Genomic DNA, 25,331 nt, shown 5'->3' with positions numbered 1-25,331 from the left:
TTCAAGCAGTGGGCGAACAAGCGTACTGTAACCTACTTCCTTTGTTTTTGGATTGCATTTCCTTAGGATTCTTCCAATGAATCTCAGTCTGGCATCTGCTTTACCGACGATCAACTTTATATGATCATTCCATTTTAAATTACTCCTAATGCGTACTCCCAGATAATTTATGGAATTAATTGCTTCCAGTTGCTGACCTGCTATTTTGTAGCTAAATGATAAGGGATCTATTTTTCTATGTATTCGCAGCACATTACACTTGCTACATTGAGATTCAATTGCCATTCCCTACACCATGCGTCAATTTACTGCAGATCCTCCTGCATTTCAGTACAATTTTCCATTGTTACAACCTCTCAATACACCACAACATCATCTGCAAAAAGCCTCAGTGAACTTCCGATGTCATCCACCAGGTCATTTATGTGTATTGTGAATAGCAACGGTCCTATGACACTCCCCTGCGGCACACCTGAAATCGCTCTTACTGCGAAGACTTCTCTCCATTGAGAATGACATGCTGCGTTCTGTTATCTAGGAACTCTTCAATCCAATCACACAATTGGTCTGATAGTCCATATGCTCTTACTTTGCTCGTTAAACGACTGTGGGGAACTGTATCGAACACCTTGCGGAAGTCAAGAAACATGGCATCTACCTGTGAACCCGTGTCTATGGCCCTCTGAGTCTCGTGGATGAATAGCGCGAGCTGGGTTTCACATGACCGTCTTTTTCGAAACCCATGCTGATTCCTACAGAGTAGATTTCTAGTCTCCAGAAAAGTCGTTATACTCGAACATAATACGTGTTCCAAAATTCTACAACTGATCGACGTTAGAGATATAGGTCTATAGTTCTGCACATCTGTTCGACGTCCCTTCTTGAAAGCAGGGATGACCTGTGCCCTTTTCCAATCCTTTGGAACGCTACGCTCTTCTAGAGACCTACGGTACACCACTGCAAGAAGGGGGGCAAGTTCCTTCGCGTACTCTGTGTAAAATCGAACTGGTATCCCACCAGGTCCAGCGGCCTTTCCTCTTTTGAGCGATTTTAATTGTTTCTCTATCCCTCTGTCGTCTATTTCAATATCTACCATTTTGTCATCTGTACGACAATCTAGAGAAGGAACTACAGTGCAGTCTTCCTCTGTGAAACAGCTTTGGAAAAAGACATCTAGTATTTTGGCCTTTAGTCTGTCATCCTCTGTTTCAGTACCATTTTGGTCACAGAGTGTCTGGACATTTTGTTTTGATCCACCTACCGCTTTGACATAAGACCAAAATTTCTTAGGATTTTCTGCCAAGTCAGTGCATAGAACTTTACTTTCGAATTCAGTGAACACCTCTCGCATATCCCTCCTCACACTACATTTCGCTTCGCGTAATTTTTGTTTGTCTGCAAGGCTTTGGCTATGTTTATGTTTGCTGTGAAGTTCCCTTTGCTTCCGCAGCAGTTTTCTAACTCAGTTGTTGTACCACGGTGGCTCTTTTTCCATCTCTTACGATCTTGCTTGGCACATACTCATCGAACACATATTGTACGGTGGTTTTGAATGTTGTCCACTGATCCTCAACACTATCTGTACTTGAGACAAAACTTTTGTGTTGAGCAGTCAGGTACTCTGTAATCTGCTTTTTGTCACTTTTGCTAAACAGAAAAATCTTCCTACCTTTTTTAATATTTCTATTTACGGCTGAAATCATCGATGCCGTAACAGCTTTATGATCGCTGATTCCCTGTTCTGCGTTAACTGTTTCAAATAGTTCGGATCTGTTTGTCACCAGAAGGTCTAATATGTTATCGCCACGAGTCAGTTCTCTGTTTAACTGCTCAAGGTAGTTTTCAGATAAAGCACTTAAAAAAATGTCACTGGATTCTTTGTCCCTACCACCCGTTATGAACGTTTGAGTCTCCCAGTCTATATCCGGCAAATTAAAATCTCCACCCAGAACTATAACATGATGGGGAAATCTACTCGAAATATTTTCCAAATTATCCTTCATGTGCTCAGCCACAACAGCTGCTGAGCCAGGGGGCCTATAGAGACATCCAATTACCATGTCTGAGCCTGCTTTAACTGTGACCTTCACTCAAATCATTTCACATTTCGGATCTCCGTCAATTTCCTTCGATACTATTGCACTTCTTATCGCTATAAACACGCCTCCCCCTTCACTGTCCAGCATGTCTCTGCGGTATACATTCCAATCTGAGTTTAGGATTTCATTACTGTTTACGTCTGGTTTGAGCCAACTTTCTGTCCCTAATACTATATGGGCATTGTGACCTGTAATGGATACAGCAGAGTGTTCGCCTCAAGCTCACTGGTAGGTTTCACAGCACACCTGTCGAGGGTACTGGTGATTCTCATATTATATCCAATGGAGATCGTAGTATGTTACAGGGAAACATTGTATTGGTTGGGGCATGAACTATGTCAGAGTGTACAGGACTGCAGGAGCTCATATTTCTAACGAAAGACACTTACAAACCTGGAAGTTAGATGGATGGCAAGCTGATTGGGACACAAGGATATACTGCATATTCCCAAGCATTAAGAATGGGTTCGGTATGCATGACATTCACCTTACCTGAGGTATGATGCACCTATTAACAGATTGTGGTCCACATCCCAAACATCTATATCGAGTGGGATTTACGAACACAACACTCTGTGAATGTAGATAGGATGGTTTCCTCTTGTCATGTCATTTTCACTTGCCCCTATTCTTAGGTAGGGAGTTAATACAGGCAACTGAATGTTGATTTGCAAACAATTGTAAATGACCAAAATTCAGGTACAAAAGTTAATATTATTGCACATCAAATACCAAAAAAATGAATGTCTCAACTTTAAGTCTTCAGGATTAAGTGGGTGCTCTAAATATCAAAATAAAGTCAACAGACCAGAGGAACAAAGCAGAAGACTAACAAAAATTGCTGCCTCTATAACAGAGAATGATAGACATGAATAAAACGTAATTAAGAGAAACTATAAAGTAATAAAATGTGCAGTGGCTACCCACATGGTTGTGCATAGACTCGAGTATTGTGGAGGCATGCAGATTCCCCGAGAGGGGGGCAAGCCAATGTGAAAGCAGCAATAGTTATAAGGGTAACTACAGTTGTAATTAGTTGGCAAACGTCAAGTTTTTCCAAAGCTGCCAGAAACTGGTGTACCAATATAAGCTGGAAGTTATTCATGTAATTAAATTCCTTTTATTTATTGTTTTTAATTAATTATGTTTTCAGTGGTGTTTTATTTCTACATTAATAAACAGCAACAGCATTAACAGCACAATAGTTGCTCCCCTTGTAACTCCTCATTGTAACTACACTGCTCAAGACAATTAGAGGGACAAGCATTTGATTGAATGTACCATGTACATAATTCCTTATTAAGATATATACTGTTGCTTTTAGTCTTCAGATGTGTTGTAATAATGAGAGCAGTCCTCCACAATACATTTGAAAGCCATGACTAAGTGGCAGTATTCAAATTTATCATGCTACGCATAAGAGTGAAATGGATGAGCAATTTTTCACTCTGCCACCTATTGAGTGTAAGTAAAAGTGTGTCTCTATACTCTTTGTGTACATTTCAGCAGTCAACCTGAGGCATCTGACAGAGGCAGGACATGTTCGGGCAGTGACATTACTGCAGGAAGGTTGAACTATTCGTGCATTATCTGCACGACAGGGGAGAAAACAGAAAACATCGGCCAGAGATGACTGATATTTGGTTAATTGTTCTCTCCACTGATGCACTGCAACTGCTCAGGACCAGTGGCCAAACAATATGCAACAGAGTCTGAGATGCCGGTTTAAGACTGACAAGACCTCATCACATCCCCTTGATTAACTGCTCAGCACATGAAGGATCAACTTTTGTTCGTTGAGGAACATAGGCAGTGGTAGCTGTGTCACTGGTACAGTGTATTATTTACGGAGGAGTCCTACTTTCATGCAACATGGAGCAATGGATGTATACCTGTATGTTGTTGTTGTGGTGAACACTATGATGTCGGCTGTGGCTTGGACATGGTGAGGAGTGGCATCATAGTTGACGGCTGGTCGGGCTTTCAGATGCTCAGAGGCCGACTTAATGCTCAAAGGTACATCAGTGAGGTAGTAGTGGGTGATGTTACGCCCATTACGGTGTAATGGGTCCCCAGTGTATCCTGCAACAAGACAATGAGAGAGTGCCTTGAGCAGCAGCCACCATGGAAATGTTACAGGATCTTGGTATTCAAACATTAGGATGCCCTGATCTGAGTCCTGGCCTCAGTCCTATTGAGCACTTATTGGCTATGCTAGACAGACAACTTTGGGTCTATCCTGTAGCACCTCAGACTATTGAACAACTTGTAGAGGTCCTTATTGAGAAAGGGAAAAAATTTCACAAGCAAATGTTCGCAGACTTGTCAGGAGCTTGCCTTGAAGATGGTGCACGGAGGGCCTACATACTTTGGCTTATGACACTGTATTATATTTCTGGTCAAAGCACCAACATATGTTGTAAGAAGAGAACGGGATATATATGTTTCTGTTAAATAAAGGTTTCATTTTTCAGAACAAAATTCTGACACCAAACAATCATGACAAAATAAAGCAGATGTTTAAAATGTTGTCCCTCTGATTTTTTAAACTGCATATATATTTAATACAAAGCATTGTGTATAGTGTTTATTGGGTGTGTACAACCTGCTGGGAGTTTCCAGGTAATGGGTCTAAAATTTATCACAAAGAATTGAATTGAGTTGGACTGCATTGCATTGAATTGAATGTGTACATATCAGTATTTTATGCTCAGTCCAGTCCATAGCGCGATGCATTCAGTCACTGTCTCTGGTCCCTTACGCCAGTGTCCCCCTCTAACATGATGTTTTTAAGATGCATCTTGTAAGTTGTTCAGTGCAGTTTCCACTAGTGTTCATAAACAGCCTGTGGTGTGGAACCAAAGAGAATAGTGAATCAAGTTGTAATGACATTCATTTTTCTGTTGTGTGAAGTTACTTAGGCTGACTGAAATGAGTCATTTTCTGTGTGTTCAAATGGTACAAAAAATTGAGAAGCAAACTTACCTAGAATTATAACCTTCAGTATATTAGTAAATAATATAACAGAGTTCACTGTAAATGTGGTCATGTCTACTAGGATTGAGATGAAGTGATTCACATTTTCTGCATTAATCGCACTACTTGTAAAGGACACAGTGATAAACGTCCAATTCATTTTGAGAATTGTTTTCTTTCCAATTTGCTGTATGTCAGTAACATGTTGTGAAATGTCATTTTTCATGTTCATTCCATTATTTTTACTTCAAGGATAGTAATATAATTTTTTTTGTTTACTTGTGTATGTAAAACGTAACTATAACTTGTTTATTTATTAGGTTAAACACCCACCGAGAACTGTATTCAGCTCTAAGAAATGTTGCAGAAAACAAGGATAAATTTGAAACTACACCAGTGGATGAACATGTAGCACAACTGTTCCTCTTTGACTTTGAGCAGTGTGGTATACACCTTCCAGAAAGTGACCGGTGTCGTGTTGTGGAGCTCAATGACTATATTCTGCAACTTGGCCAGAGATTTATGGCCGGTGCTGTAAGCCCTCGTGCTATTCCGAAAGAAGTTCTGCCAAAGAACATCAGACATTTGTGAGTAACTTCTTTGTATTTATATTGTGTCAGTGGAAACATGTATTTTATTTGTGTACAGCAGAGAATAATTATTATGATAGAAATAGGAAGAAATGTTCTTGCCAGATTGATATGTGGCAACAGGCAGTGAATGCAGGTAAATAAGTGCAACACATTTATATTGTGTACTGTCTAATTTTTTTGGTGTCTTGTTCATTTTCAGATTCACTATTGATGGTGACCAGGTGCTAGTGACTGGTCTTTATGCTGACTCTCCAAATGCAGCTGCACGTGAGGCAGCATACCGGATATTTCTTTATCCAGATGGACACCAAGAATATTTACTGGAAGAAATGTTGAAGGCTCGACATGAACTTGCCAAACTTTGTGGATTTCCAACATACAGCCATAGGTATTGTGTAACTGTAGCAAGAGAAAGTGTATTACATTGATCATAACATAAATTTTTAAAGTTTTTGGGTCTGATGTAGATATTATTCTGACTGAACTGTGTATGTAGTCAAATTGGTTTCTGCTTTACAAAGAAACCTGTAGTGCAGAGATTTATGGAATTATTTTTCTCTCGATAAAATGAGTAGTGCCTCATAATAGTCACTTATGACACTGAAGATTCTTTGTATATAGTTTGATAAGTAGCCCACCTTTACACACTCAACACATGTTCCTTTGTAGAATCTTAATCAGGAGAATGAAGAATTCAAGTGTACCAATTGATGTGGAGCAGTGGTGAAGAAAATGGACTTATCTTAAGGAGGAGTGGATCTAAAATCTCTGATCATCCAGATTAATTTTCCACAGCCACAAGTACAAATGGCAGGATTCTTATTTCTACAAGGCTGCAACCACTTTTCTTCCCTGTCCTCATCAGCAGTGCCAATGCTCCATTGTTAATGATTTTTTTTATGTTTATATTAAATTAAGCTTTCTTCCTTGCTTGTAGTTTAGTATGGAACATGACTGTGATGTCAGGTAGGTATATTGGCATCGATGAGAATTTGGTTGGTTTGACTGAGGTGACATCTACTAAGCAGCCACATAGGGCCGCAACTTGGGTGTTAGCTGGGATTTTGTTGAGTAACTTGGCATTGAGCAGCAGAAAGATGAAATACAGTGCAAAAAATTGCTCATGAATAAATAAATAAATAAATAAATAAAATCATGTGATGAGTTTAATTACACTGGTCAACAATGGACATGATAAATAAATAATTTCAGTTGATTCATATTTATTTTCATCTGCCAAATCTGAAAATGAAGTCAGAAGTGTTCTATCAGCCACCAGCTTTTTGTAATATATAAAAAAGAACTGTTATCATGTTCATTAGTATAGAGCGCTAAACACAGTTAGTAAAATAATATGATTTTATTTAGCTCAGTCATCGATTGACATATTTGTTTTGGGTGATTATTGTCTGTGACTTCAGCAAAGCCAACAATGTTCACAGATGGATTTCCCACTGAAGGTTTGCAGCAACAACAGATAAGGAAGAAGACTTGGTAAAGAAAGAACGTGTCCTTTTTGGTTGCCTGAGCCGTAAAAGCTTTATTTAAAGAAAGTAGCTAATCTTGTGTGTTCTTCAGCTGTGAACTGACAAATGTAGTGTTGCATAATAGTGTGCTTTCTTAAGCATTGTGTTTTAGAGTGAGGAACATGTCTCAAAAAAAGTGTAAATGATAAAAACAATACTTGTTGCATTTGTGTCAATTTCACTTTAAAAGCACAGAGGCAAAATTTGTCTCCCCAAATTGTAAGAGCTTACGCATGTTATTTTGACAATAAAATAGACTAGATTAAGTTTTCTACTCCAGAAACATGTTTCACCAAATGAGTAACATTATTAACTGGCCGGTTAAAAGGATCTTGACATATGCCTTTTGCAGTTTCTATAATGTGGCAGAACTTTTAACAGACTGCTACTTCTGCTTGTCAAATATATTTGCAATTAATTCAAAGTCCAAACATACTGTTAATTATACAGCAATTTGGCCAATTCCCCATGGATCATCTCCTGCAGATGACCAAAAATGTGACTGAAGATTTTGAAACTTTGGATGACTGAATTACAACAGAATGGTCCAGATTTTGTGGAAGGAATTTTACCAATGCACCTCACTTTCTAACAAAGGGGGATTTAAATGATCTGGTTTGTTATCTTGGGTTACCTAAAAGTAAAGCAGAATTATTTGCTAGGCTGAAAAGCTGATACCTCCTGCAGGATTGCACGAAAGTAAGTTCTTTTTGTGAATACCAAAAGCAATTTGAGAATTTATCTTCTAAACAGGAGAACCTATTTTTCTACAACAATGTTGATTCTTTGTTAGAGTCACTGTGTGTTGATCTGAAAGCTGAAGATGGGGGGGTGTGTTCATTGGCTCCTCGAAAACTAGGCTGAAAGGAATTTTGCTATATAATGGAAACGCGTTTCCATCCATGACTTTAGCTCATGCAGTTGGTATGACAGAAAGTTACATAAACATGCATCTTTTGTTATTTATTATCTGATATGATGATTATTCATGGCAGATTATGAAGGGAGAGCTTTTCTACTGGGATTAGAGAGAGAGAGAGAGAGAGAGAGAGAGAGAGAGAGAGAGAGAGAGAGACATCATTGTATTACAAAAGGCTGCCCAGATTATTATTCTGTGCAATACAGGCAGATATTTCTGACCAGCTACTTGTAAGTGGTACAAAATCTGGTGGCTGGTGGATTGAGGATGCAGGGGGATGTCGTACGATACCATTCAAACAATCAGAAGTTCCCAAATTGCTTTATTGTGGCTCCCTGCCAAGGTTTGATAGAGGAAGCAGCTTTGTGGCTGAGGCATCCAGCAGCCTCCTGTGTGTTGCCCCCTAGTAATGCTGACAAAGTGCAACATTGACTGAGCAGCAGCTTGTGACGCAGCTGCCTCTCTCAGGGGCCACTTTGGTCCTGGTGGCCTCAACCAACTACGGCTGTGAGTGTGGTGGTGTGACTCCTGCCCCAGCACTGTCCAGCAGGTGGCAAGCAGGTGACATAACAGCAGTGACCCACTACCCTGCATAGATGGCCGGCAGACTGCTTCCCAGGGCTGGTGCTGGTTCAGTGTGATGGCGGATCCAGCTTTCATGGTTTCAAGGCGAACTGCCCTGTCACAGAACCGAACTGTGGTTTCGCCTTCTGCTTAGGTACTGCTGTGTAAACTGTTTCCACATCTCACTGGGCTGTCTTGCCTTGCAATGTTGTAACAAAGATGATGTATTTTATAAAGCACAACACCTGCACTCGCCAGCTGCTGGCATTGCTGCAATCTACTTCCTGCTCGGTGCATTTTTGATCAGATATGGTTGGTGCACTAAATTGCCCTCCACTTTAATAAGACCTGGTCCCAAGGATCAGCTTAAGCTAGATTATCCTTATGCAAAACTAGAGTGACAAATTCAATGGCAGCTGGTAGAGTTGGCTCTGGTCCACTTCTTGCTCAAGATTACTTTTGTCACTATGTTCTCTTATGCACTGCTTGTTAAAGTTCTGTCAGTTCCTTTCTAGTTTATCTTAGTTATAGTTTCATCCCTTCAGCTCATTGAGTATGTCTATGGATTGAATTAACAAGGGTGCTACAGTATGATTCAATGGAGTCAGATTCACAACTGATAACACTTCTGTAGCTCCCTCTGGCTAATACAGTTGAGGCTGCGTGGTGCTCAGATGTGTTATTCCCAAAATTGTGGCAGGTAGACAGAAAGTAGGTCCCACTATTTCCATTGTATCCAATTTATTAGTAATCCAATTCCATCTAGCGCTAACCTTTTTGCTGTTGTGAGCTTTCCCTTTGTGAAACAACTGCCTACTATTATCACTTTATTGAAGTTAAGAGGTACAAGCAGTGCCTCTACCAGCCTTAAGTACACCTCAGGCCTGATCACCTCTTTCTTGCAGTCCTTTTCTGTTTTCCAACCCATCAGTAACTTCCCTGTGCAGGAGTTCTGACCTCCTTTCACTACCCTGTTCAAACAAACTGTAACATCACCACATACTCTTTGCCTTCCTAATAACATTTTTAAGCATTTTACAATTCTGTTTGTAATGGGCTACTGTAGCTTGATTGTGACTACTTCCAACATTTTGATATAATTCCTGCTTTGTTCTACGTGATATCCTTATCCCACTACTCCACCACCCAGGGTGCCTTGTACTGCTAGTACCCGGTTTAGAACGTTCTAATGAAAAGCAACTTTCAAAGAATATGAGAGATATGTTAAGGGAAGCATTATATTTGTCATCTATGTTATCAGCACTATAAACATCCTGCCACTTCTGTTCCTTGATGAGCTTTAAAAAATTCTCTATTACTGAAGGTTTAGCTTTCCTATATAATTTGTAATTATATGTGACATTTGTTTGAGTACAAAAGCCTTTTAGTGTTAAAATTCGTGCATCATGTTCTGAAAGGCCATTCGCCCTTTTACTAACAGAATGCCCGTCTAGTAATGAACAATGAATAAAAATATTGTCATGGCTGTGGTACTGTTCCCCTGCACCCTAGTTGGAAAAAACACAGTCTGCGCCACATCATATGAATTCAGGAAATCTACCAACTTCCTTTTTCTTGCCCCCCCCAGGGGGCCACAGCCCGTTTTATGGGTACGTGTGTGGTACGCATGGGGCCTCGAGCTATTGCAGTCTCCTTCCTATTTCCAGACTGCATTACCATCCCTGTTCCTCTCCTTCCCTGTCCTTGCTCCTTTCTCCCTGCCCCGTCCTTTCCCTCTTGGTGGACTTCTTTATATCGACCTGCTATCCTTCTGGCTTTGTTTTGGTATGTGCTATTGTTTAGTCTGCTCTTTCCATCTCCCTTTTCCCCTTCGACCCTGGCCCCCCTTCCAGCTAGATCACCAGCATGGTAGCCAGTCCATGTGGTGGGGCTGTTAAGTACTCACATAGCTGAACCCCTTGACAACACAGGGACCACACTGCTAACACCTGAACTATAAATGCCGCATGTATGCCAAGGAATTGATGCTCATCACTTTGTGGCATCAGAACTCCCGGCAATGGCCGCCGTGCCAGACAGCCCTAGCTGTAGCTGGGTGGCACCCACGGGGCGAGCCCCTGGTCAGAGTGGGTGGTACTAGGGCGGATGTCTTGCACATGAAGCGACATAGGTTTCAACATCGTGCGCCCTCCCCCTGCCACCGCCGCCGGAGGAGTGCTGCCCTTCTTCAGCAGCCGCCGGTACTGGAACTCCCTTCTGGGACTCCTTCCTCTTCGTGGCACCCCCCTGAAAGACCATCTGCAGCTCTACATTGACCACATGATCCGTGGCCAGTGGGCGCCAGGATTACCAGGTGTAATTTCGTGCCCGACCTCGCTTCAGTCTGCCAAGAACAAGGGAAAGGCCCCTCCGGTACCCCCTGTGGTGCCGCCTTCCCCTCCTTCACCCAATGAACCAACAGAGTCTGACCCCATCTATATGGACATTACCCCATCCTTATCGGTGACGTGATTTGGCCACATGACCAGCTCCGGTCCGTTCGCTTCCCATTTGGACTCCAGCTTGAGAATCCTCCAGTGGAATTGTAATGGTTATTTGCATAACCTCCCGGAGTTGCAACCCCTTCTTTCCTATTACTCTGCTGCTTGCATTGCTCTCCAGGAGACCCATTTTGTCAATTCTTACTCACCCATCCTTTGTGGGTTCCACACTTTCTGTTGAAACCGAATTGGCCCCTTGCGGTCTTCTGGCTTCTGGTGGTGTTTGCACCTTGGTCCACGAGGACATTTTTAGTAAATGGGTTCCCCTCCATACCACTTTGGAAGCAATTGCTGTCAGGGTCCATCTGGCCACTCCAATCACAATCTGTAATCTCTACCTTTCGCCTGACAGGCCGCCTACATCCCTTGCCCTAACCACTCTTCTTCAACAACTCCCTTCTCCCTTCGTGCTTCTAGGGGACTTTAATGCCCACAACCCTCTCTGAGGTAGTCACACAACTACTGCCCTGGGCAGGACAGTTGAAGCTGTTCTGGCAGGGTTAGACCTCTGGCTCCTAATCACTGGTGCTCCCACACACTTTAGCGCGACACACGGCATTTTCTCTGCCATTGACCTCTCCATCTGCAGTTCCAGCCTTCTTCCCTCCATTCAGTGGGGTGTCCACGATGACTTATGTGACAGTGGTCATTACCCAATTGTTTTGTCCTTCTTCGGTATATCTCGTTCCGTCACCCTCCCAGGTGCGCCTTCTCTAAAGCTGATTGGGGTGCCTTCTCCTCTGCTACCATCCCTCCTGTACTACCACTCAGTAGTATTGATGAGTCTACACAGACTTTGACTGCCACCATTCGTTCCGCAGCTTTTTCAGCCATTCCTCCTTGCCATTCCTCCTTGGTGGACTCCAGAAATTGCTGCAGCCATAAAAGACCACCGCCGTGTTCTTCAATGCTTGAAGTGGCACCCTGCTACTGCTCTCCTTCTGGTTTTTAAACGATTCCACACCCGGGCCCGTTACCTAATCATATTTCAGAAATGGATTTGCTGGGAATGATATGTGGCTGCCATAGGACCGCACACCCCCTCTTCACAAGTCTGGGCGAACCTCAGTCGAATTTTTGGCCATCTCCCCCCCCCCCCCCCCCCCCCCCTCCCCGATTTCACCTACAGCACTTCCCATCGGCAAGAAAATGGGGTTCCACAGGGTTCCATGCTGAGGGTCCCTCTCTTTCTCGTCACCATTAATGGACTGGTGGCGGCTGCTGGGCTGACAGTGTCCCCTTCTTTGTATGCTGACAACTTTTGTATCTATGTCGCTTCCTCCGTCGTGGGCGCTACAGAATGCTGTCTACAGGGGGCAATCTTCCGGGCACAATCTTGGGCTCTCTCCCATGGCTTTCAGTTTTCGGTGGCCAAGTCTTGAGTCGTGCATTTCTGCCGTTGCTGTACTGTCCATCCACATCTGGACCTGTTCCCCGATGGCCACTCCCTCGAGGTGGTTGACACCCATTGCTTCTTGGGTCTTGTCTTCGATACCCGGTTGACGTGGCTTCCTCATCTTTGCCAGCTGAAGAGGATGTGCTGGTTACATCTCAATGTTCTTAGATGTCTGTACAATATCACCTGGGGTGCAGACCGCTCTATTCTCCTGCGATTGTACAAAGCACTGGTCCTGTGTTATTTAGACTACGGGAGTCCTGTCTGTGGCTCTGCGTCACCTTCGACATTGCAGGTACTAGACCCTATCCACCATTGTGGGGTACGATTGTGACTGGTGCCTTCTGAGCTAGCCCCGTGATTAGCCTTCTCACTAAGGGGGGGATTCCACAGCTGCGAGTTTTGCGCCAACAACAGCTGATATCTTATGCGCTCCACATTTGCTGCACCACAAAGCACCCTAATTACGGTCTCCTTTATCCAGACATTGAGATCAACCTCCCGTGGCGGCGGCCACGATGTGGGCTTACTGTGGCTGCCTGCGTTCAGTTGCTCTTTTTTTACCTCCAGCACCTCCCTCTACCACCTCTTTTCTCTGCTCACGCACGTACCCCTCCGTGGTACATTTCTCGGCCACAGCTCTGTCTTGATCGGTCCATCAATTCAAAGGATTCTGTCCCTCCTGAGGCCCTTCGCCACCAATTCTACTGTCTCCTCAGTTCATTCCAGGATTCAGAAGTTATTTATGCTAATGGCTCCATGGTTGCTGGTCGCACTGGTTATGCTTACATCTATGCGAGGCACACAGAACTTCTTTCCTTGCCAGATGGCTGTAGTGTTTTTACTGCAGAATTGGTAGCCATCTTGCGCACACTGGACCATGTCCACTTCTTCTCAGGACTGTACTTCACTATCTGTAGTGACTCCTTGAGCAGTTTGCAAGGTATTGGCCAGTGCTTCCCTCGTCACCTGTTGGGAAATAGACCTTTGCTTGGCATTACGTCGTCAGGTTTTGGGACTTGGGAATGCAGAATGGCACACTCTTTCTTTGCCAAATGAGCTCAGGGTGATAAAGGATTCTACAACTATGTGGCGGTCCTCCTTACGGGCCTCTAGTAAAGCCTCTGTCATCCTTTGCCAGCTCCGCATTGGCTATACTTGGCTTACTCACAGTTATCTCCTCCATCGTGAGGATCCCCCCTCTCTGTCGTTGTGGATCAATGTTGACTGTGGTTCACCTCTTACTGGACTGTCCTGACTTAGCCGTCCTGCGACGGACTTTTAGCTTTCATAACTCGCTACCCCTGGCGTAGGCTGACAATACCTCAGTGGCTGATCTCGTTTTACAATTTCTTTGTGATGGGGGTTTTTATTGCTTTATTTAAGGGTGGGACCTTCAACCTTATTGGTGGGTGGAGAGTATGGCAGGCCATCTTGCTCCTCCCTTTGCCCTGATTGGGCTGGTTTCGACTGGGCTCTGTGGTTCACTCCCACCCTCTGCGTTCCTACCCCTTTCTTTATGGGGTCTGTTTTATCTTGAGTGTCTATCTTGTCTACCTGTGCTTCTTCCTTCATGCCCGTCATTAGTCACTTTCTTCCTCTCCTCTCTTCCGCCTTCTTCCTTCCTTCTCTGTCAATAATTTATAATTTTATGGCCATTGTAGTTCCCTCTTATAGTGTGAGGTTTTATCGGTTTTAATTATTCCGAGGTCGGAGGGACTGATGACCGAGTAGTTTGACCCCTCCACAGCATTCAAATATCTGTTCAATGGAGTGCCGTGATATGTCTATGGACTCGAACAGAATACTGTTTTTTATTATTATTATTATTATTTTTTTAATTTATTATTTTTTTTAATTTATTATTTTTTTTATGTACATGGCCACTACCCCACTCTGAAAGGAACTCCTTGAAAAACGGCCAGCTAGTCTGTATCCTGGTAAAGGAAGCCTCTGAATTACTAAATTATTTAAGTGGTGCTCCGATATACCAGTAATTTCAGAGTCAACATCTGTAAGCAGTTCCCTAACTTTATCTCTAGTAACTCTTATATTGATGAAATATGCTAACTCCTTCTCTACTTGGAAACATGACGTCCTCTGGAGATGATTCCTTAGTTAGGGGGACTTCCTTTAAGCGGGTATACCTATCAGCTGACTTCAATCCAAAAAAAAAGGTGCCGCTCTAACACCAACTACTACAGGAATTTTTGCATGAGTGATCCCACCACCACCCACTACACTGTCGCCTATAAGCTTTGACAGTCTCCCCTTTCCACACCTATTGAGGTGCAGACCATGCCTAGTGAAACCTGATCTACTGATAGACTCAACTGACACCACTGCAATGTGGCCCATGCCCTCTGCCATCAGTGCCTTCTCCAGCACCATGTTAACACTCCTAACAGCTGCATTAAGATGAGGCCGATCATGACGCCAAAACAGTTTCATGAAATTCACATTAGTTCCACCAGTTTTAGTAGCTGTCTTTACCAGGTCACCATCTACATCATATTCCCAGTCCCTATCAAGACCATTCCCTGCTCCACCCACTATCACCACCTGATCCTCCTCCGTAAAATTCCTACGTAACTCCCCTATGCTGTCAGTCACTTGAGCCAACCCTGCACTAGGCTTCACAATGCTGCTGACCTGGTACTCACTCCCCAGCACTTCCTGCAACTGTTGGCCCACACCTCTACTGTGTGAATTACGTAACAGCAGAACCTTCTTCTTTCTGTTTGACTTTGCAACTGACTTAGGCCTCCTAATTGCTGAGGTTTCCTACACCGACAGCTACAAGAAGCTCCTCTCCACTCAACACTGACAGTTGGTCAAATCTATTGCATATACCCAAAGTACGACTGTCTGAATACCTCCTCCTCCTCCCCCTCTTCCTCCTCCCCCTCTTCCTCCTCCCCCTCTTCCTCCTCCTCCTCTTCCTCCTCCTCCTCTTCCTCCTCCTCCTCTTCCTCCTCCTCCTCTTCCTCCTCCTCCTCTTCCTCCTCCTCCTCTTCCTCCTCCTCCTCTTCCTCCTCCTCCTCTTCCTCCTCCTCCTCTTCCTCCTCCTCCTCTTCCTCCTCCTCCTCTTCCTCCTCCTCCTCTTCCTCCTCCTCCTCCTCCTCCTCCTCCTAGCTGCCTTCTTGCCGACTGCCAGTTCCCATTACCCAACTTTGTCATAGTTCGTATAGTCTGCAAAACTCACTTTTCCTCAGTGATATACAGCTTACATATATCAAGGGCATTTAGATAAGTATGAGTTTCATTTATATTTTTTCATTTTCGTCATGTTTTGACATGCATTACCATTTTTACAAAGCTGGTCATTTTATTTCTCTTCAGGTAAATGGAACTGTACTTGAAAAAATGGAAAAAAACATCAATAAATATTACAAACATCATTATTTTTTACTGTGTCCCACCTATCAGTGTTGGAAATACTGCAACTAGGAAGGGGAAGGAAAGTTTCCTGGACTAATGAATCATTTTTGATACCAGGGTATAAGGTGGAGAATACTTCAGCCAGTATGATGCTGTTTAGGAAATTGGAATATGGCAATATTAACATGGATTAAATGGGACTGTAGTCGTGTCTACCATTGCCCCTTACAGATGTAGTGTACAGTGCCTCAGTTGTAGGGTTGTTATATCATGGAAGCATGGTATCCACAAATTGTCTGGTAACCGTGTGGTGAACAAAGTGACAGTACAGACACGTTGTAATATATTGCAACACTGGGAGAATTTTTCCAAAATTTGTTCAATGCACTACTCCATCCCTCTTTCCCCTTCCCGACACAAACACACAAACACACAAACACACAAACACACAAACACACACACACACACACACACACACACACACACACACACACACTACCAAATCTAAGGCCATTATGAGCTCTTCACAAACTAGTGACTAAATATGATAAAACTCACAATGTAGGTTTGTAGAGTGACCTAAACAAACGAATTTTAAATTTAGGAATACCCGCAGCTATATGTTTTAAGCCTGTAATATTTTCTCTCTTTCAGTAATCTCAAAGAAACCAATATCTTCTGCAGGGAAAATGATGTACAAGAACAATCTTCAAAACAATCAAAATACGCTATCCGATCAAAAATATCTGGACACCTATTAGTGGACATTAATATGGGATGTGTCCACCCTTCACCTTTACAGTGACATGAACTCTGCTGAGGACACTTTCTGAATGTCTCTAGAGGAATGGTTGACAATAGAGAATTGGTGATGTTGGGCACTGGGACATGGAGCGAAGTCAATGTTCTAACACATCCCAAAGGTCTTTCATTTGGTTTAGGTTGTTGGTATTCTGGGCAGGCCAGTCTGTTTCAGGAATGTTATCATCTGCTTACCATTTCTTCAAAGATACTACTTCATTACAGGATGTCATTTTCATGCTGATACAGTCAGTCATCTCCAAACTGTTTCTGTACTGTACTGTACTGTACTGTAAGCAGCACACAATGCTGTAGAATGTGAGCATATCCTTCCAAATTCTGCATCATCTTAAGGCAATAAGGGGACAACACCCTAACCAAGAAAAACACTATCTCCTTCATACTTCACTGTTGGCATTAGACATGGCACCAGGTAACATTCTCCAGGCACTAGCCAATCCCAAACTCTTCCATCGTATTGCTACAGGCTACAGTGTAATTCGTCAGTGCAAATGACTCATTTCCAGTTATCCACTCTTCAGTGGGTTCACTTTCCACACCATCTCAAGTGTTACTTAGCATTGACTACAGAAACTTGTGGCTTATGGAGAGCTGCTTGCCTGTTGTACCAGATTCTTGTTAAATCCCTATGCTCAATCATCGAGCTAGTGAACTGCCAGTAGCACTTTTGAACTCACGAGTGGTCCCTTCCACTGATTGTATGTGACTTCTTACAACCACCCTCCGCACTGATACTCCATGGTCACTGTCTGTCAGTATGTGAAGTCTACCTGATTTTGGTGTAGCTATGGTTATTCTTTTGCATTTACACTTCACAATCACATCACCAGCAGTTGAGTTGGCAACTTTAGAAGGGTTGAAATGTCCCTCATGGTTTTACTACTCAGCTGCCATCTAGTGCCTAGTCCATGTTCAAAGCCACCAAACTATCTTGACTGGCTGATTCCGCTTTCACAGCTTCTCTACTGACCACACAATATCCCCCCTTCCTTTTATATTGACAGGTCCACCTGTAGCAACATCTAGTGGTGAATTCTTCATTACTTTAGTATGTCTGGATACTTTTGATCAAATAATATTATATTTACAACCAGCAAAGCAACTTGCAAGTCAAATAACAGTCAAATGAATACGGAAGCTATCGGGTAGGATCATTATCCTATGAATTTTCACCTAGAAAGGTGGCACGGTAGTTAAGACACTTGGCACGGTAGTTAAGACACTGGACTGGTTTTGGGAGGTGGCAGGTTAGATTTAGGACGTCTGTTCTTTTCATAATGTGCTTAAGGCTAATGATAGGATGGTTCCTTTGTAAAGGGTGTGGTTGTTTTTCTTCCCATCCTTAACACAGTCTGAATTTGAGTTCTCTCATTTGTCATGTCATTGACAACTCCATGTTAAACCCTAATCTTCCTTCTTTCCTTTTTATGATCTTCCAGGTGTACACTTGTACTAAATGACATACTGTAGAATAAAATATTACAAACTCCAGTGTTACCTGCCTCCACGGCTGAGGTCAGTAATGGACACTTGTGCAGTGGTGCTTGATCTGGTGGTAAGGTGGTCCAAACACTGGTGATGGCAAAAATTTTCACTACTAATATTTGGCCAGCAAGGGACACACACACACACACACACACACACACACACACACACACACACACACAAAATACATACATTTAGTATTACAAATAGCGTGTAATGGAGCATGTTGTAAACAAACAAGCAAAGTAAGTGCAAAAATTCACAGTTTTTCAGTTACAGTTTATTACATGAAGAAAAAATTGAATTTTGTACTAAACAAAAATAACCAATTAACATCTATGAAGTCAGATGGTAATCATGAAGGGTTATATATTTAAAAAGCTATAAAGAAATCAGTAGATGTAGTAGTAGGGAAAGTTGCCAATGAATTAAGAAACAAAGTTTTAACATTTGGTCACAAAGAAGTGAAGGCGTAATCTTAGTTTAAAAAATCCTCATATCAAGTGTCTCTTGAATAACATCATTTCAACCAACCACGCAGTTTTTAATGGGAAAAAGAAAAAAAACTATGGGAAACATAGAAAATAATATTCATGGGCATCAAAAGAAAGTCCATGAACATCAAAGGTAAGTTCATTATTCTCTAAAACCCTGAGGAGAACTAAAAAGGACATATATTGAATAGTGACACAGAGTACAATTGGAAAAGCGATTCAGAATTTTTTGTGCTATTAAAATATTCATGAAAGCAGAAGAATTCAAATGCAGAAAAAAATGAATGCTATTAATATGGAAAAACCGGCAACAGCATCAAAAGCCTTAGAATGTGATAAGGGCTTTGGAAGCTACAGTGTCAGACGATGATCCTACATGTCTCATTCCAAGAATGAATAAAAACTTTGATAGTCAGAATTAGCAAATGTCAAAGAGGACTCAGAAGTAGGAAATACCAAAGGGGGCTATCATAAAGAAACAAAGAGTTAATATTACTCAGACTGATGGCTTAACTCTGAAACTATCCTAGACATGCTTTTTCTTCAGTCTCATCATTGCATAAACAGAAAATCAGCAGCTGAGTGGAAATCCTCACTTGCAATTTTCCTGTTGATTACCAACCATTAACACATTGGAGGAATGACAGCATTGATTAAAGAAGAAGAAGAAGAAGAAGAAGAAGAAGAAAAGCCTTTGAACACTTCCTTCCATTGCACACAATCATTGTATAACCAGATTCTTCAGAATTGGTTATGCTGGAATGACATATATGTGGAAGAAACTTCATTCTGAATACAATATTGCCAATTGCCCCAATAACTGTTGTCACTTGATGACAGTTGGAGAAGTCTTTACTATTTTTTTTTCCAAAACTGTATTCAGTTGTCAGCTGAAATATATGATTGTGCATAACAGGTTTCAACAGATTAATCTGTCTTCTTGACAAGTCTTCTAAAACTTAGGAAAATATAAATCATTAGAACATGGCCATACATGTATATAAAGTATGAGAAGTGTGTCAAAAGGAAAAAAAAAAAAAATACTCAACAGACATCAATACCTTTGCAGTGAAAGGGAAACATTCCACGTGGGAAAAATATATATAAAAAGCAAAGATGCTGTAACTTACCGAATGAGAAAGTGCTGGTAGATAGACACAATAAAAAACACACAAATACACACACAAATGTCAAGCTTTCACAACCCAAGGTTGCTTCATCAGGAAAGAGGGAAGAAGAGGGAAAGACGAAAGGATGTGGGTTTTAAGGGAGAGGGTAAGGAGTCATTCCAGTCCCGGGGGCGGAAAGACTTACCTTAGGGGGAAAAAAGGACAGGTATACTCTCTCTCTCGTGCGCGGTCGCGCATGCATGCATGCATGCATGCATGCGCGCGCGCGCGCACACACGCGCACACACGCACACACACACACGCACACACACACACGCACACACACACACGCACACACACGCACACACACACACACACACACACACACACACACACACATATCCATCCGCACATATACAGACACAGGCAGACATATATATATAAAAAGAAAGATGATGAGACTTACCCAACAAAAGTGCTGGCAGGTCGATAGACACACAAATAAACACAAACATACACACAAAACTCTAGCTTTCGCAACCTTCTGTTTTTGCCAGCAGTTTTACTTTCTATTCACCTTCTCCTTTTTTACCGTAATCCAGTATACAATTTTATCCCGCCGATATATACTCAATAGTACGTAACAATACGTAACCCACTTCCAAACCATAACCAAAAAAATTTTTTTTCCGCTTTCAACACTACCGCTGCTATAAAATCCACCGTTTCCAGTTCACAAACAGTTCCTTTCAGCTATTAAACAACCTTTTCGGCTAGTTTTAATATCTTTTGCTTTATTTCCATTTCCGTTTTTCTCACATCATCGATCATTTTTAGCCGCTTCCCACAGGTTTTAACGTCATTATTTCTTCATCAGACAATTGTTAGCTTCATTTCCATAATCTGCCACCACCAAACCACCCTTTTAATACATCCTCACGTAGTTTTTTCGAAATTTTCCCGTATTTCTCCACCCTTTAACGTGTTTTGGCGGCAACACAACCACCTAACCTTTGTGCACATCATTATCTACCTACACAAGTTCACCACAGGATCAACATAGCCCAGCTCTAACCAACCCTTTTTCGCCTCTTTTCACACCAGATCTCCATCTGCTTTCTAGTTTTACCTTTATCTCTCCCCATATATTTTTATATTTATTTTTATATTCATTTTTTTTATATTCATTTTCTTTTTTATATTCATTTTTATATTCTTTTTTATATTCTTTTTTATATTTATTTTTATATTTTTATATTCATTTTCATTTTAGCCTCGTGTTCCACTTTCCACCTTCCAGTACCATGTCACCCTCACAACACCTCCACAACGACCCCATTAAGTTTTATTTACATTCCCTCCGCAAACATGCCTTCGCCCTAGCCAGATTACACTCCCATATTTTATTTTCTCAGGCTTGTCTGACATTTGGCATCACCCCCAAAGGCCTCACACTTAAAGTTCCCATCTCTGGCTGCAACCCTTCCTTCCATCAGTCCCTATACCAGTTCCAAACCGAACAATCCATTGCCCTCACCCACCTAATCCTTCACCTACACATCCACTCAGCCAATCAACACACCCATCAACTCCTGTCCCTAATAAAAGTCCTCAATCTTTCCTCTCCCACATCCACACCAGTTGTTCAGAGCATCCTCCTACAGGCCAACCGCAAATTAGAACAACATGCCACCCTCCACCTTAAAAAACTATCCAATCTCCTGGTTTCCCACCTCCGGAAAGGCAACTCACTCACCCTTCACAACCTTTCCAGCAAACCTCAACCTCCTCTCATTGCACACAAACCCAGTCTCTCCCATCTACTCAATCTCCCACTTCCAGCTCCACTCCCTCCAAAACCTCAAAACTCCAATCAACACAATCTGGAACCACAACACCCCAATTCAGTAGTTAACCTCTCCTCCAAACCTCTTTCCCAATCCGAAACCTCTGTCCTATCCAAAGGCCTCACCTTCAGCCCCACTCCCAGATTTAACCAAACAGCCCTTGTCAAAGATTTACTGTCCTACAGCCGTACTCTCTGCTGGAAATATCACTTTGCCACGAAGAAAAATGATCCTAATCCTACTCCCAATGATCCAACTCCCCAAGATACTATCCAAATTGAACCATGCCTGGAACAGTTCCGTCCTCCGTCACAGCGGGACCCACCTCCTCTTCCTCAAAATCACCCTCTCCTAACCTTCCAGGAATTTCTGACTTCCAGCCTTGCCTCTCAATCCTTCTTAAAAAACCTTAATCCTACTCCCAACATCACCACTGCTGAAGCCCAGGCTATCCGTGATCTGAAGGCCGACCAATCCATCGTCATTCTTCCGGCGGACAAGGGTTCCACGACTGTGGTACTTGATCGTCGGGAGTATGTGGCTGAGGGACTGCGTCAGCTTTCAGACAACACTACTTACAAAGTTTGCCAAGGTAATCCCATTCCTGATGTCCAGGCGGAGCTTCAAGGAATCCTCAGAACCTTAGGCCCCCTACAAAACCTTTCACCTGACTCCATCAACCTCCTGACCCCACCAACACCCCGCACCCCCACCTTCTACCTTCTTCCCAAAATTCACAAACCCAATCATCCCGGCCGTCCCATTGTAGCTGGTTACCAAGCCCCCACAGAACGCATCTCTGCCTACGTAGATCAACACCTTCAACCCATTACTTGCAGTCTCCCATCCTTCATCAAAGACACTAACCACTTTCTCGAACGCCTGGAATCCCTACCCAGTCTGTTACCCCCGGAAACCATCCTTGTAACCATTGATGCCACTTCCTTATACACAAATATTCCGCATGTCCAGGGCCTCGCTGCGATGGAGCACTTCCTTTCACGCCGATCACCTGCCGCCCTACCTAAAACCTCTTTCCTCATTACCTTAGCCAGCTTCATCCTGACCCACAACTTCTTCACTTTTGAAGGCCAGACATACCAACAATTAAAGGGAACAGCCATGGGTACCAGGATGGCCCCCTCGTACGCCAACCTATTCATGGGTCGCTTAGAGGAAGCCTTCTTGGTTACCCAGGCCTGCCAACCCAAAGTTTGGCACAGATTTATTGATGACATTTTCATGATCTGGACTCACAGTGAAGAAGAACTCCAGAATTTCCTCTCCAACCTCAACTCCTTTGGTTCCATCAGATTCACCTGGTCCTACTCTAAATCCCATGCCACTTTCCTTGACGTTGACCTCCACCTGTCCAATGGCCAGCTTCACACGTCCGTCCACATCAAACCCACCAACAAGCAACAGTACCTCCATTATGACAGCTGCCACCCATTCCACATCAAACGGTCCCTTCCCTACAGCCTAGGTCTTCGTGGCAAACGAATCTGCTCCAGTCCGGAATCCTTGAACCATTACACCAACAACCTGAAAACAGCTTTTGCATCCCGTAACTACCCTCCCGACCTGGTACAGAAGCAAATAACCAGAGCCACTTCCTCATCTCCTCAAACCCGGAACCTTCCACAGAAGAACCCCAAAAGTGCCCCACTTGTGACAGGATACTTTCCGGGACTGGATCAGATTCTGAATGTGGCTCTCCAGCAGGGATACGACTTCCTCAAATCCTGCCCTGAAATGAGATCCATCCTTCATGAAATCCTCCCCACTCCACCAAGAGTGTCTTTCCGCCGTCCACCTAACCTTCGTAACCTCTTAGTTCATCCCTATGAAATCCCCAAACCACCTTCCCTACCCTCTGGCTCCTACCCCTGTAACCGCCCCCGGTGTAAGACCTGTCCCATGCACCCTCCCACCACCACCTATTCCAGTCCTGTAACCCGGAAGGTGTACACGATCAAAGGCAGAGCCACGTGTGAAAGCACCCACGTGATTTACCAACTGACCTGCCTACACTGTGAAGCGTTCTATGTGGGAATGACCAGCAACAAACTGTCCATTCGCATGAATGGACACAGGCAGACAGTGTTTGTTGGTAATGAGGATCACCCTGTGGCTAAACATGCCTTGGTGCACGGCCAGCACATCTTGGCACAGTGTTACACCGTCCGGGTTATCTGGATACTTCCCACTAACACCAACCTGTCAGAACTCCGGAGATGGGAACTTGCCCTTCAGCATATCCTCTCTTCTCGCTATCCGCCAGGCCTCAATCTCCGCTAATTCCTAATTTCAATCTGCCGCCGCTCATACCTCACCTGTCTTTCAACATCATCTTTGCCTCTATACTTCCGTCCCGACTGACATCTCTGCTCAAACTCTTTGCCTTTACAAATGTCTGCTTGTGTCTTGTGTGTATGGATGGATATGTGTGTGTGTGCGCGAGTGTATACCTGTCCTTTTTTCCCCCTAAGGTAAGTCTTTCCGCTCCCGGGATTGGAATGACTCCTTACCCTCTCCCATAAAACCCATATCCTTTTGTCTTTCCTTCTCCTTCCCTCTTTCCTGACGAGGCAACCGTTGGTTGCGAAAGCTAGAGTTTTGTGTGTATGTTTGTGTTTATTTGTGTGTCTATCGACCTGCCAGCGCTTTTGTTGGGTAAGTCTCATCATCTTTCTTTTTAAATATATTTTTCCCACGTGGAATGTTTCCCTCTATTATATATATATATATATGTATATATATGAATATAATAGAGGGAAACATTCCACGTGGGAAAAATATATTTAAAAAGAAAGATGATGAGACTTACCCAACAAAAGCGCTGGCAGGTCGATAGACACACAAATAAACACAAACATACACACAAAACTCTAGCTTTCGCAACCAATGGTTGCCTCGTCAGGAAAGAGGGAAGGAGAAAGAAAGACAAAAGGATATGGGTTTTAAGGGAGAGGGTAAGGAGTCATTCCAATCCCGGGAGCGGAAAGACTTACCTTAGGGGGAAAAAAGGACAGGTATACACTCGCGCACACACACACATATCCATCCACACATACACAGACACAAGCAGACATTTGTAAAGGCAAAGAGTTTGGGCAGAGATGTCAGTCGGGACGGAAGTACAGAGGCAAAGATGATATTGAAACACAGGTGAGGTATGAGCGGCGGCAGATTGAAATTAGCGGAGATTGAGGCCTGGCGGATAGCGAGAAGAGAGGATATGCTGAAGGGCAAGTTCCCATCTCCGGAGTTCTGACAGGTTGGTGTTAGTGGGAAGTATCCAGATAACCCGGACGGTGTAACACTGTGCCAAGATGTGCTGGCCGTGCACCAAGGCATGTTTAGCCACAGGGTGATCCTCATTACCAACAAACACTGTCTGCCTGTGTCCATTCATGCGAATGGACAGTTTGTTGCTGGTCATTCCCACATAGAACGCTTCACAGTGTAGGCAGGTCAGTTGGTAAATCACGTGGGTGCTTTCACACGTGGCTCTGCCTTTGATCGTGTACACCTTCCGGGTTACAGGACTGGAATAGGTGGTGGTGGGAGGGTGCATGGGACAGGTTTTACACCGGGGGCGGTTACAGGGGTAGGA

At 43.2% G+C, this 25,331-nt stretch overlaps 1 protein-coding gene across 1 annotated transcript in view; it reads left to right on the top strand.

Annotated features, from left to right (window-relative positions):
- Positions 1-25,331, top strand: part of LOC126182228 (mitochondrial intermediate peptidase) — a 148,796-nt gene that overhangs the window by 57,266 nt on the left and 66,199 nt on the right. The window contains exons 4-5 of the mRNA XM_049924832.1: positions 5,396-5,662; positions 5,868-6,056. Coding sequence (XP_049780789.1) covers positions 5,396-5,662; positions 5,868-6,056 — 456 coding nt within the window. The remainder of the gene's footprint in view (positions 1-5,395; positions 5,663-5,867; positions 6,057-25,331) is intronic.

Source organism: Schistocerca cancellata, chromosome 1, assembly GCF_023864275.1.
Source record: "Schistocerca cancellata isolate TAMUIC-IGC-003103 chromosome 1, iqSchCanc2.1, whole genome shotgun sequence".
Lineage (NCBI taxonomy): Eukaryota > Metazoa > Arthropoda > Insecta > Orthoptera > Acrididae > Schistocerca > Schistocerca cancellata.
Note: the sequence above shows the minus strand (reverse complement) of the source record. Positions and strands in the feature narration are given on the sequence as shown.